Genomic DNA, 14,989 nt, shown 5'->3' on the forward strand with positions numbered 1-14,989 from the left:
GAAGGGGCAATAACCTGTGAACCCTGTCACACTCCCCTTTGAGGGAATCTACACTATTCCAGATGTCCTTATGCGATCCAAACCTGAACACCCAGGGACCGTACTAACAGGTTTGCACCCATTGGACCGTGACTATCTTTGATATTCCACATATAAACGGTCTTTTCACCACTTTGGCTTTATACATGGAAAAGAGACTGGGGTCTAAATGCCCATAACACTATGATTAAACTTAAAATTACAGAATATGAAGAATAATAAATTCAGAATAGTTTTCATTTGTGCTGACTGTAGCATTCTTGCCTGGAGACTCCCACGGACAGAGGACGCTGGCAGGCTACCGTGCTTGGGGTCACAAGGGTCACAAAGGTCGGAGGTGACAGAGGCTGAGCTCCGCGCAGCCCCGGGGACCAGCGGCTCTGTGCTCCCTCATTACTGCTCCTTCCGAGGGGATGCCCTGTGGGCTCTCTCTAATCATGTTGTGAAAAAGAGCCAAAAGTCAGAGGGAAGGGAAAACCTAAAACTGTTCAACTATAAGGCTGTAAAACGTAAGACAAGGAAGGGTGAGTGCCTACCTAAAGTTTTCAGAGTCGAGATAAATCGAAATGAAAGGTCCCTAAGAGAGTTAAAACAATTTTTGAATACCATGTGCCTTTATAAATACATTAGCTACCTGTTCCTATGCCAGATAAAAATGTAAAATTATGAAATTTCATGGTTTCATGTCAAGTTATATTTCTTTAAAAGATCATTGTCTAATGGATAGTTTTAAAATATCAAAGGATAATAAGCACTAAAAACAGAAAATAAAAAAATAAATCAAGAGTTTCAAATAAGCCATCACAAACTCAGTATGACACTTTTTAAACTGATGTCTCAAAATTTTTTACATCTCTCTGACACTGCAGTAGCTATTGTGAAAAGAAGGAGAATCCATGTACCACTGCAGGCACATCTAAAGGCATATAAAGTATTCACCATTTGCTAATTTGCCTGTGATTTTTTTAATAGAAAGTTTTTCCCCAAAGAAGAGCTAAAGTGAACATCTTAGACTTTATTGTGTATATCAAAGATTAATGCATGTCATGTCTGCACCAATAGGTGCTCTGGTATGGAAAATATGTGATACTGGGACGCTTCTGAGAGTTTATACTCTATTAAAGGGCAAATACAACCATAAATACAAATATAACTATAACACAAGAAACTATTATGTGTGATGCCTTGTCAAAGATGTATTCATTCACTTTATAATGTATACCCATTTGTATTATGGATATTCATAGTAGGTAAAAACACACTCTTCTATGGTATCCAGTATACTTTACGAACCTTGAGGCATTTTAATGGTTAGTTAAAGAGAAAGGTTTTCAACAGATTAAAAAAACATGAATAGCTTCATAGAATATTCAGTTTGATGAGTGCACTACATACATATAAAAAGCAGTTTGGAGATCTGCTGAAAAGACAAATTAAGGTCAGACTGTAGAGATTTTGAATGGTAAGCAAATGTAATTTAGAGAGCAAAGAGGATTTATTGAAGCATTTGTTTGTTTATGGAGCAGAGATATAAAATAGTTATCTAAATATTTGCAAAAATATTTTGTAATCAAATCTCTTTTAAAAGTTCTGCTTTAACTTATACAATTGAATTATATAAATGATTTCTTAAGAGTGATTGCTTCTAAGAACAGGAATTATTGTTCTGGGTTTGTGATGGAAAGTACTTTTGATTATATATCATTTATTTTTTTAAACCATGGGTCTGAATTACCTTCATATTGAATTTAAATAGAAGAAACAGAAAAGTGCAAAAAAAGCCTTATTACATTATGTAATATATTTGAGTCTTGCATTCTCTCCAATTAAATTTTTGTTATTGTCAAGTGGCAATGTACCAAATAACTTAGTTATTTATAGTTCTAAGTTAAATATTGATTCTATAACTATTGTATGACCTCTAAGCAATTGCTTTATTTGCATGAAAAATGTTGCCTTTAAAACTAGGATAGCACAAATTGCCATTCACCTATTAATTTCCATAATTTTACCAAAAAGTACAGTGACAAGTATCTAGGGAGTAAGAATAAAGGGCTGGATCTAATGCACCAATAGAAACCTAAAACTAGAAAGGAATCTGTAAGAGTGATAAGGCTACTTGCTTCTTAATATAGGAATTGATTCTGTAGCATCAATGAAAAATCATTTTCAGGAAATTATAAGAGAGTTCTTAGAACAATCAAAATCCAGAACGCTGACATCACCAAACGCTGGTGAGGGTGTGGGGCAACAGGGACTCTCATTCACTGCTGGTGGGAGCGCCAAAGCTGCTGCCATCATGGAAGGCAGCTCGGTGGTGTCGGACAAACTACGCGTTGCTGTTATCATCGTTCAGGCACCCAGTCGTGTCTGACTCTTTGTGACCTCGTGGACTGTAGCACGCACGGCTCCTCTGCCCTCCACTATCTCCCAGAGTCTGCTCAAGTTTATGTCTACTCAGTCAGCGAAGCCACCCACCCATCTCATAGGAACTGCCCTCCGCTTCTCCCCAGCAGCCTGTTGGACACCTTCTGATCTGAGGGGCTCATCTTCCGGTGTCGTATTGTTTTGCCTTTTCATACTGTGCATGGGGTTCTCTAAGCAAGGATACTTCAGGGAGTTGCCATCCCCTCCTCCAGTGGACCACGCTTTGTCAGAACTCTTCACGATGACCCGTCTGTCTTGGGTGGCCCCGCACGGCATGGCTCATGGCTTCACTGAGTCACACAAGGCCTTCGGCATGACAGTGCTGTGACCTATGAAGAGGAAAACTAAACATGCCCTTACTGTATTCAGCCATCATTCTCCCTGACATTTACCCAAAGGAGTTAAAAATCTATATCCACACAAAAACTCTCACCTGGATATGTATAGCAGTTTCACTCACAATGGCCAATCTTGGAAGGAACTAGTATCTTTTAGTAGGTAAGTGGTAATAAACTCTAGTACATCCAGATGATGAAATATTATTCAATGTTAAAAAGAAATGCACTATTCAAGTTATGAAAAGACATGGAGAAACCTTAAATACATATTATCAAGTGAAAGAGGTGACTCATTTGAAAAGACCCGGATGCTGGGAAAGATTGAAGGCGGGAGGAGAGGGGGACGACAGAGGATGAGATGGTTGGATGGCATCACCGACTCAACGGACATGGGTGTGAGTAAACTCTGGGAGTTGGTGATGGACAGGGAGGCCTGGCGTGCCTGGGGGGTGGGGGGGGGCGGTCACAGACTTGGACATGACTTAGTGACTAAACAATGAGTGTAAGAAGTCATTCTAAAAAAGCTACATCCAACTATATGATAATCCAGAAAAGGCAAAACTACAGATACAATAAACACTAAATAAGCGGCCCCAGTTATTAGGGGCTGGGAAGATGGTGAATAGACTGAGGACTGAGGATTTATAGGGCAGCAACAATATTTTCTATGATACTAAAATGACAGCTCAATGTTATAGCTTATTATTCCAAACCCATAGCACAACGCCAAGAGTGAACCAAACTATGGATCTGGGTAATTTTAATGCAAAAATGCAGGTTCACCAATTGTAACAAGTTCTTTGGGGTCTAGGGTATATGGAAAATTTCTCTTTCTCTCAGTTCTATTGTGAACCTAAAACTTCTCTAAAATAATCAGTAAGAGTGTGTAAGATTGATTTAAATAATAGGCTAACTACTTATTTTATGACATCCAAATTCAGTTTTAAAAAGAATTACTTGGTAGTAGAAAGATTTGTCCTGGAGCTTTCATCTTTAGTTTTTGTTAAAGCATTAAGAAACACCGAGAAAATGTTAGGGCCCCTTTTCAGAGCCCCCAGCTGTGCTCCACAGGTTGAATCTAACGAACTCGCCTGAGAGACTTAGTTCAGCACTAACAGGAGGGCTGGCTCTGGCTGCGTGCGGAGGACGTGCACTCCGCCGTGTACAATGGGAGTGAACGGCTTGTCTGGGGACCACGCTGCAGCCCTGAAGACTGGCAGCATGGAGGTGAGGCGAAGATCCGACCCTCCCTGGTCCACGGGGCTGGGCTGCGGCATTAGAGACGCATTGTCATGGCAACCCGCGGGCACGCGGCCCTGAACTGGAGCCCTGCGTGGCCACACCGGCATCCCACTCCTTGAGAGGAACGCCTGCCTCGTCTCCCTGGCTCAGCAAGAGCTGCTTTGAGAGCTATCCTAGTAGGTTGACTTCTGTCTCATCCCTGAGTCTGAAACCCGTCTAAGCCTTGAGACCATAAAGAACCGGGATCCAAGAGTCTTCTCGATGGACGACAGAGAGCTTCAGAGCTGATACACAGCCCGCCAGCGGAAGGCACTGCTGCCCCTCACTTCATCTGCTGGGTTGTTTTCTCTTGAGACATCCCACTGACTTGACCTGCCCCAAGCATCACCGGAAACAGAAGATAAAAGAGAGTAACAACGCACCTCAGATCTCAGAAAGAGGGAAAGGGGGGAAACAGTACTAGAATAGACGGCTCCTAGGGCTTCCCTGGTGTCTCCCATGGTAAGGGATCTGCCTGCAATGGGGGAGACCCAGGTTTGATCCCTGGGTCAGGAAGACCCCCTGCAGAAGGCAACGGCAACTCACTCCAGCCTGGAGAATTCCAAGGACAGAGGAGCCTGGTGGGCTACAGTCCATGGGTTGCAAAGAGTCAGACTTAACTGAGTGACTTTTACTTTCACTTCACTTTCACAGTGAGGTAACTGCTCAACAAGAAAGAGCAATTTTCCCAAACAGGGAAATGAAGGAAAGGAGGAAGGGAGGAAAGGAGGTGAAGAAGAGGAAAGAAAGGAGGAAAGACAAACCGCCTCTATAACTTTCCTTTCCAGAATGTCATATGGTTGGGGCCCTACAGGATGCAACCATCTCAGATTGGTTTCCGTCACTTAGAAATCATGCATTTAAGCTCCATCCCTGTCTTTTCATGGAAGACAGAAAGGAGAAAGAAAAGAAAGAAGAAACAGGCGCCCCCTAATGAGAAATTCAGCCTAAAGACTTAAGAACGTCAGGAACTAAAAGACAAAATATTGTTCACTCCCGAAAAACAAAATATATTTTGAAACATAGAGAAAACATGCAAAAATATAAAAACAGCCAAGGACATATAATAACGAGGAGGTTATTACAAAACTGGGAGAAGGAAAATGCAGACTCAAGCCATAGTAGAAGGAAAAACATTAACTCATGGAGAAGCTGCTGCTGCTGCTGCTAAGTCACTTCAGTCGTGTCCAACCCTGTGTGACCCCATAGACGGCAGCCCACCAGGCTCCTCCATCCATGGAATTCTCCAGGCAAGAATATTGGAGAAGCAACAGAAATTAAAAAATAAAATATTAATACAAAAGTTCCCTAGTTTAAAGGAAGATTTAGTTCTGCATCACAAAAAGGCTAATTCTAAACAGAATTTTTTTTAATACACATATATATAGCCACATAGAGTGTCAGATGAAATTTTATGACTTCTAGACAAAAAAGAAAATTACAGGGAAATAGATAAAATAAGATTTTCTTACTTATATCCTAGGAAACTAGAAATACAACAGAGAAAACACTATAAAGGCTTCTAAATTATAGATTAATATACAATATAATTAACTATGGTTATCTGAGTTGAAGACACATAAGGTTAGAGAGTATAAAGAAAAGGGGCCAAAGAAAAGAGAATCATACTTTTAAAGCTATTTTAAAAAATCACCCCAATGAAGATACCGTGTATCATATAATTATATTTCCCTCAAGTCTGTATGTAAGAATATTTATAGAGAAAGTAGTATGAAAAATACTTAGTAAAAAGTTTTTTGTAATGGAACTTCAGATTTTTTTTTCATTTTCTTACCCATGCTTTTCTTCATTCTTAAAAATTATTGTCATGCATTACTCATATTATCAGAGGAAACAATAAATCTATTTTTATTTTGGGGAAAAAAAGTTCTTCTGTTTTGACTCCTTCCGGAGGTCTTCAAATCTGTTTACAAAATTCCACGACATAAATGAAATTCTTCCTCTATATGAAGGATGTCTAAAAATATGAATGAATATTTGCAATGTATATGAAGGTAAATTTAAATCATTTGGAATGATCCCTCCAGAATTCTTCTATCTGTGCTTTAGAAATCCTTGCTTCCTTCCCAGAGAACTTCGACCACCAACTGCCAGTCTTAAAATTGAAGTATTCCCTCTGAGTTTACCCTCAGCATAAATTGAGCTCAAGTCTTTCTCTTCCTGGAAAGTCTTCCTGGAGACATCCATTTCCTTCACATAGTAAATGTGTATTCTCTTAGCAAACTGTTGTCTTGCCCTAGCCTTCCTTTTTTCCTCCCTCCTATAGTGAAATGTCTCAACAGATATTTGTCTCACTCACTCATGTTCTTACTTGACATTTCCAGCCTTCATTGTCTAGAGGTAACTTTAAAACACCAACATCCCAAAGCGGCTTGGCTCCAGGAACCTTTCTGGGCAACACTGTGAGGCAGATGTTAAACGTTATTTTAGAAACAGGAAGCTATATATAGTCCATTTATTTCCAAGGTGGGCCCAATATGACCCTGGAAATGATCTTTATAGGAGTCAACTAACTGCCTCTGGGCTATGCAGATGTCTGGCAAGTAATCACCCTTCAGAGGACAGGGAGTGGGAGACAATTTGACCTTCAAATCTAACACTACTCCAGCCAGTGTTCTTTGGTAACAAGAAATGAATGTAAAAGAGGAAATAGATCAATTAAAAGAGTCCAAGGAGCTTCCTGGGAAGAAAAGGAGCAAAACTCGGAGGTTCAGCCCAGGGCCCAGAGAAGCCTGAAATTTTATATTTAGGAGCAGTTTGTAGCCATGAAACAGGGGCAACAATAGGAACCAGCGGTGTGTGAAAATGGGAATCTCTTGGGTACTGACTCAGGTCCAAACTACTGGTATGTTTTTTAGACTAGGAAACCTCAAACCCTCTGCAATTCTGGATGATGAGGCCTCTAAAAGCTGGCTCAATTGGTAAAGAATCCACCTGCAATGCGGGAAACCTGGGTTCGACCCCTAGGTCGGAAAGATCCCCTGGAGGAAGGCATAACAACACACTCCAGTATTCTTGCTTGGAGAATCCCCACGGATAGAGGAGCCTAGTGGGCTGCAATCCATGGGGTCACAAAGAGTTGGACATGACTGAATGACTAAGGACCTGTTTTTTAGAATATGCAACCTCAAATCCACTGCAATTCTGGATTGACGAGGCCTCTGAAAGTTAATACTAAGCCCTTTGCTAAACCCTATAGGTGATAACTCATGCAATTAATTGGACAAGTACAGCATTCAATCATGTTTGTACCACCAAACTTGTGAAGCAAGTCATACAACTTAAGCTGAAGAGGGAAAAAAATCACATTTGTTATGATCTTTTCCAAAGACGAAGTGGTTGTGCCATGAAAATAACCGTCTCTATAAAGTGAAGTTATAAATCATCTCATGATAAATTATTTCCTCTTATTCTACCTTGCACAGATGCTAACACTTCGATCATTCTTTCTCTGTGATGCTATTTTGGTCTCAATATTAATGCAAAAGCAGAGTTAATGTTTCATAATCCCACTCTGTGGAAACAAACATCTTTCCTCTGTTGAATTCACAGACCTGTTACAAACACTTGCCTCAGTAACATTTTTCTCTGATAGTAAATCCTTGCTGCATACATCTTTGCCAAAGTAGATCAGTTTTATTTATTTTTCTGTTTCTCATTAACAGAGTTCAATAAATAAATTAATTATAAGGTAAATTTTAACACCTAATTTGTATACAGATGTAATAGAAAAGGTGTTCACAGCCTTCTTATAAATGGGCAGAGAGTATAAATTTTAGGCTTTGCAGGCCATTTGATATTTATTTCAAATACTCAATTCTGCCACTGTAGCTTAAAGCAGTCATAGACAAATGTAAATGAATGAGCATGGCTATGTTCCAATAAAACTGGTGGTAGACAAGATCTGACCTCTGGGCCATAATTTATGGACCTCTGCCCTATATTAAAAAACTGGGTAATAATTTCATACATAAAAGGCTTTTTTTAACCCCTTAATCTATTAACCAACCACCCGTTCCAAAGTGTATTTATTGTATATCAAAGATTCAGTCAAAGTGAAGCAGAACTTGATTTCTGTAAATGTATCTACATAAGTTCATTAAAGCATATTTACCTAATTTTTCTTATTATTACCATCCCATAATCCATTAGCCTACCAAGGGTGGGCAATGGGAGCAGGACATCAGCGCGCAGGCAATTTTAACTGGTATCAATGAAAAAAAATCCTTTCCCTGAAAAATATTACTGATCAGTCCAAAATCTACACAAGCGTTTTGGTTATTTTAAAATGTTCATGCTTTATTCGTACGTTTCAAATTGTTCTGTTTTTATTATTTATCTTTAAAAAGAAAAAAAAGCACATTCTACATGGACATTAATTCAGACAACTTTGTTAAACAGGTCCGAGACATTCATGAGTATTTCTTTCAAGGGTAAATTTGTGACGTTCTGGATCATCTGAACGCACTTTCGGCCCAATTCGTATTTCTAACCCCTGTGTTGGGGCATATCCCTGCAGTCAAACAGTAGGCTGGAAAAAAAAAACAAAAAACAGTAGGCTGGATATAAACAAGAGTGATGCGGCCACTACACACAGGGAGAAACCGAACGTGAGTTACTTCGTCTCCGTCACTTGATGTAATTACTTTCTGTTTTATGTATTTATAAATTTTCTGGATTTTATTGTGAAATGGAAATGTTTTCGCAACTACTTTAGTCTTGTATTAAGAATATGCTTCCAGGTTTGTGCATATCTTCTGCTTCCTGTGGAAAAGCTTTTTAAAATCAAAGCTAATGAAAGTGTTCTTCAAGCAGCTATGAGCATAGATAGATCAACAAATCTACTTATACTGTCTATTAAACATGAACAGACAAAGAAGAGTAATTTGGACAAAGTCATTGAAAATTTGCAAAGTGAAAGCTAGAAAACAAAATGTTAGTATTTATTTTTGCAACTAACTGAAACATAGGTATAAGTTTTTCCTTTATTTTCCAAAAAAATGTATTAATATAATTTGCTCATAAAGGACTATTACTGAACACTTGTTTTATGTTTTATTTTTTTTTAATTTATGTTTACTAGTATATATATACAAAGTTCAATAAAATAAAAATTTCACTGTCTGGCTATTATGATTACTTGTTTCTTTCATAATTACTATAGAATAAATATATTTTGTATAGAGGAGGGGAGTCTTAAACAAGAACCTGCTACGAGCATTAACTATAGTTGAGGGGCAGATCATGTGGGCCCCACAAGCCATTGCCAGAATTTTGACCCTTAGAGAAAAATAAGCTCCAGGTCCATCCATGTTGCGGCAAATGGCGTTACTTCATTCTTTTTTATGGCTGATTGATACTCCACTGTATACATGGACCACATCTTCTTTATCTACTCATCTGCCAAAGGACCTGGAGGTTATCATACTAAGTGAGATAAGTCAGACAGAGAAAGACAAATATGATATTCACTTATATGCAGAACCTAAAAAAAAAGGACACAAATGGACTTATTTATGCTACAGAGACAGGATTCCCAGGCGGCCTAGTGGTAAAGAATGTTTCTGCCAATTCAGGAGATGCAAGAGATGTGGGTTCGATCCCTGGGTTGGGAAAATTGCCTGGAAGAGGAAATGACAACCCACTCCAGTATTCTTGCCTGGAAAATCCCATGGACCGAGGAGCCTGCCAGCCTAGAGCCCATGGGGTCGCAAAGAGTCCAGTACCAGTGAGCAACCGAACATACACGCACAAGAGAGAAAGACCCCAGACTCACAGAGCTGGGGGGCGAGCCGCGCTACTGGGAAAGCCGGGGGTGGGGCAGAGCGGAGGGTGGGGCTGACGCTAACGCACCGGCACATTTAGAATAGATGGTCAGCTAGGGCCCACTGTACCGCTCACGGAATTCTGTTCAGTGCTCTGTAACGACCCAAGTGGGAACAGAATTTGAAGAAAAAATACATGTATTCAGGTATAACTGAATTATTTTGCTATGCACCTAAAACTAACACATTGTTAACAAATTATGGTCCAATATAAAATAAAATGAAAACTAAAAGTTATACATATATATATATATATATTAATTAGAGGGGTGACATGATATAACTCACATTATAAAATAACCAAACTGGCAGTTTTCTTCACAACACATTGCAATGGATTATAGGAGAGTAAGCATAGAAAAAAGGAGACTGATCAGGAGACCACTGCAAAAATAACAGATAACATAATAGATAATAGTGGTAACTATGAAGGCTGTGAGAACAGGCTTCATTCTGGATATATTTTGACAGTTAAATACATTTTGTTTCCTGGACAATTTTGAATCTTAGATTAGAGGAAAAACATAAGAAGAACTCCAAGTTTTTTTTTTTTTTTCTTTTTTTGTTTGTTTTTTTACATTTTGTGCTGAACAATTGTAAAAATGGGCTTCCCAGGTGGATGGGTGGCAAGGAATTCGCCTGTCAATACAGGAGACATGGGTTTGATGCCTGGGTTGGGGAGATTCTCTAAAGAGGGAAATGGCAACCCATTCCAGTAATCCTGCCAGGAAAATCCCCTGGACAGAGGAGCCTGGTAGGCTACAGTCCATGGGGTTACAAAGAGTCAGACATGACTTAGAAATTAAACAAGAATAACTATAAAAGTACAACTGTTATCAACTGACATGACGAAGGCTGTAAAGGAGATAGGCTTGGTGAGAAGAGTAGGGATTCAAGTTTGGATCTGCTGAGTATCGGATGTCTATTTGCCACCCAAGCGGTGATGCCAAGTAAGTAGTCTAACATATGAGCTTGTAGTATGGGCAGGGAGTGCAATCTTGTTCAACGCTGTGGATTGCATATCCTTCTCTATCCTAGCAACAACCACATTTCCATACCCAACGGGGTAGTTGTGATTGTTCTAAGGTGACTGTTGCTAGGATAGAGAAGGATACGCAATCCATGGCACTGAACAAGATTACCAAAGAACCTTGTATATGGAACCTAAGATGGAACCCTTAATCACTCCAGCATTAGAAGTTTAGAAGAAAAGTATCAATCAGTAACATTGCCTGAGCGGGGTAACCTAAGAGGAAGAACACATCCATATGATATATATGAAGTCATCTTAAAAAGCCTTTGCAAGAATAAGATAATGCCTGAAGCAAAAAAATAAAAAAAGTTAGTGCAGGGTTTGGCAAATAATATGCACTCAATAAAACTAACCATTGCTAGTTTTAATTATAAAAAGTCTAATTTGTGACACACTTAAACTGACTGATCTATATCTAATTCACAGGTCAGTGAAAAAAACTAGTTAAGAAACTAGTTCACAGCTTAATTGGCGCTCACAGGGCTCCAAAATAAAACTCACACATCACTTTAATGTTGATAATTAGATTGTAATTGGTTTTGTGATTCTGTTTATATTTAATGAATAAATACTTTTGGAACTTTACTGTTGCAGAATGAAATAAATATTACAGATCTGAAATAACATAGTAAAAAATTCGAGTCAGCACTACAGACAGGCAAGCTATCTCTTTCCCTTGGAAGTGCTCTGTTCATTACTCATGTTTAAGAGAATTGGCCCTAGACTGCAGTTCTTCTAGACTGCTCATCATTCCCTGCACACACCCTGACATTTCACACCTCCTTGCCTTTGCTTATGTTCTTTCCCCTGCCTGGATCCTTTCACTTGATGAGTTCTTTCCCCTCTGAATAGCACATCCAGAGTGATTAACTCCCTCTTTGGTTATCCTATGGCATTATAAATATATCTGCATTACACTGCAGTGATAATTTACTAGTTTTTATTCTATTTAATTTCTTACATATTTATTTTACCTTCAAAACTCTGAGAAAATTGAAATCTTGTCCGTCCTTGCTGCAGCTTTCTTAGCATCTAGCTTTATTTCTGGTAGGTGGAGGCACTCAATGTTTGTTAAATGAATGAGTTTATTGAATGACTTTTTTCTTGATTTTCAGGGTGCTATCTATGCCAACAAAAGCTGTAGACTTAATAGAAAGTTTTCCAGAAAGATAATCTGCATTAAACATATGCCAATTTAAAAGTGCAACTTAATTTCAGACATAGTAAATGGAAAGGTTATTTACATGTATGGATTGATATAATTCAGTAGTGTCTATCTAAAAGGAGATCTATCTGTAACTCCATTTTGTTTTCAAGATTTTGGATCATTTTTATTATCATTATTCTAAATTCTTTTTCAGGTAGATTCCCTATCTCCTCCTCTTTTGTTTGACTTGGTGGGCATTTTTCATGTTCCTTTACCTGTTGGGTATTTCTTTGCCTTTTCATCTTGTTTAGATTGCTGTGTCTGGAGTGGACTTTCTGTATTCTGGAGGTCTGTGGTTGCTTTTTATTGTGGAGGATTTACCCAGTGGGTGGGGTTAGACGATTGGCTTGTCAAGGTTTCCCGGTTAGGGAAGCTTGCGTCAGTGTACTGGTGCGTGGAACTTGATTTCTTCTTTTTGGAGAGCAATGGAGTGCCCAGTAATGAGTTTTGAGATGGGTCTATGTGTTAGGTGTCACCTTGGGCAGCCTGTATGTTGACATTCGGGGCTATGTTCCTGTGTTGCTGGAGAATTTGTGTGGTATGTCTTGCTCTGAAACTTACTGGCTCTTGGGTGGTGGTTGGTTTCAGTGTAGGTATGGAGGCTTTTGGACGGTCACTTATTGCTTAAAGTTCCATGTAGTCAGGAGTTTTCTGGTGTTCTCAGGTTTTGGGCTTAAGTTTCCTGCAACCTAGATGCCCATCAGCAGATGAATGGATAAGGAAGCTGTGGTACATATACACCATGGAATTTTACTCAGCCGTCAAAAAGAATTCATTTGAACCAGTCCTAATGAGATGGATGAAACTGGAGCCCCTTATACAGAGTGAAGTAAGCCAGAAAGATAAAGAACATTACAGCATACTAACACATATATATGGAATTTAGAAAGATGGTAACGATAACCCTATATGCAAAACAGAAAAAGAGACACAGAAATACAGAACAGACTTTTGAACTCTGTGGGAGAAGGTGAGGGTGGGATGTTTCAAAAGAACAGCATGTATACTATCTATGGTGAAACAGATCACCAGCCCAGGTGGGATGCATGAGACAAGTGCTCCGGCCTGGTGCACTGGGAAGACCCAGAGGAATCGGGTGGAGAGGGAGGATGGGAGGGGGGATCGGGATGGGGAATACGTGTAAATCTATGGCTGATTCATATCAATGTATGACAAAACCCACTGAAATGTTGTGAAGTAATTAGCCTCCAACTAATAAAAAAATTAAAAAAAAAAATAAAAATAAAATAAAAGGAGATCTAAACATTTTAACAGGAACAGAACATACATAAGTAGACAAGGGAAAGAAGACATGAAGCATTTTACAGTATAACTATATTCTATCTTAGAAAATGACATTGCTTAAAAAAATGGCTTTCAATTTGATTCAGTCTGTTTTGCCTCTTAATAGCTCTGCAAAAATATGATAATTCTATCTCTCTATTCTTTCTTGGTAATAACTGCCTTCCCAATTAATCATCTCATCCTTTCATCAGTTATTACATTCACCACCCTTGAGTTGATGATGTCCTTGATTGGTTGCATGTAGGTGGAATTAAGCTTGAGGACAAAGGTGCATCATTGAAATGATTTACAATCATTTGTGTTATTATTAAACAGAGACCAGAGGACTATTAAGGAGCTGTTAAAATGTTCAGAGTTTCAGTATCATAAGAAAGTTATTAATCAGTTACAGCCTCGTCGCCTGATTGACCCCAAGCACTCAGAGATCCTCAGCAGCTTCACAGGGCCGACGGACGTTGCAGCAGCAACTAATACTCTCCAACTCAAGGAGAAGATGAAGAGGGAAAAAACAAGTACCAGTTCTAGTATCTGAAAATATGATGTCTCATCTCCAGAGGAAAAATGTTAAGCTCTGCCTTTTCAGAGTATTAGCAAAGCACCACAGCAAGTTGTGAGTACGCTCAGTGGCATCTGCCTCGTGGCCACCTCAAGGACTGCAGCTTGCCAGGTCCCTCTGTTCATGGGGTTGTTCCACCAGAAATGCTGCAGGGGGTTGCTATTTCCTCCTCCAGGAGATCTTCCTGAGGATCCGAGGATCCCACCCAAGCAAGTCTCTATGGCCCTGTATTGAAGGTGGATTCTTTACAGCTGAGCCACCAGGCAAGTTCGGTCATGTTACACAGGTATGCAGATGAGAAGAATACAATTTCACGTTTAGACATAAAACTGAAATTTTCAATTAGAAATTTGAACAAATAATTTTAATTTTATTTTAAATGTTAAATCTCCATGAATGCTGCATTTCATTGATTCTTCTCTAATTCTCTGCTTTGTGTATTGTCAAGATCCTTAAAGTGCATGCCGTACCGCAAAGAATCACAAAAAGTATAAATATTACATAAGGATTGATTGAGACAGAATATAGGAAAATAATTTCAAATATAGTTTCTATATTTAGCATCTTAGCAATCTAGGGGTAAAATCAAAAGTGCTATTTTTACTGTGTCTGCTTGGGACTTTTATTTATCAATACTTATTCAGTGACCTGCAAGGGTGTCACTATTTTTCATGAAAGTGCAAATATCATTACACTTATGCCATCACACATGAAATTATTTGGTTATAATTCAGTTCTTTTAATGATGGGTGCATTAATGGAGGCCATCCGGTATATATAAGAGCAGGAACTGAAACCCAGCTCCCTATAGGAACTGTTAAAATAAAAGCAAGGACTGCTGTGAACCACTGTTGAAAAACATATTGTCACACACATATCATTGTAGTGCATGTCTATGTTCCGTTGGTCTTTATTCAAGAGCATTTTTAGCAACTTCAGTCCAGTTCAGTTCAGTCG

At 38.9% G+C, this 14,989-nt stretch overlaps 1 protein-coding gene across 7 annotated transcripts in view; it reads right to left on the reverse strand.

Moving 5' to 3' along the window:
• Positions 1-14,989, reverse strand: part of RALYL (RALY RNA binding protein like) — a 773,956-nt gene that overhangs the window by 461,680 nt on the left and 297,287 nt on the right. The window contains exon 1 of one of the 7 annotated variants that reach the window (XM_043483549.1): positions 2,518-2,653. The exons of 5 other annotated variants lie outside the window; for them this stretch is intronic. In XM_043483549.1, the coding sequence (XP_043339484.1) occupies positions 2,518-2,521 (4 nt within the window). In that variant the 5' untranslated portion in view covers positions 2,522-2,653. Of the gene's footprint in view, positions 1-2,517; positions 2,654-14,989 lie in introns of those variants that run through there. One more of the 7 variants, XM_043483545.1, reaches the window with a different exon arrangement.

Source organism: Cervus canadensis, chromosome 12 (genome assembly GCF_019320065.1).
Source record: "Cervus canadensis isolate Bull #8, Minnesota chromosome 12, ASM1932006v1, whole genome shotgun sequence".
In the NCBI taxonomy this organism is placed as follows: Eukaryota; Metazoa; Chordata; class Mammalia; order Artiodactyla; family Cervidae; genus Cervus; species Cervus canadensis.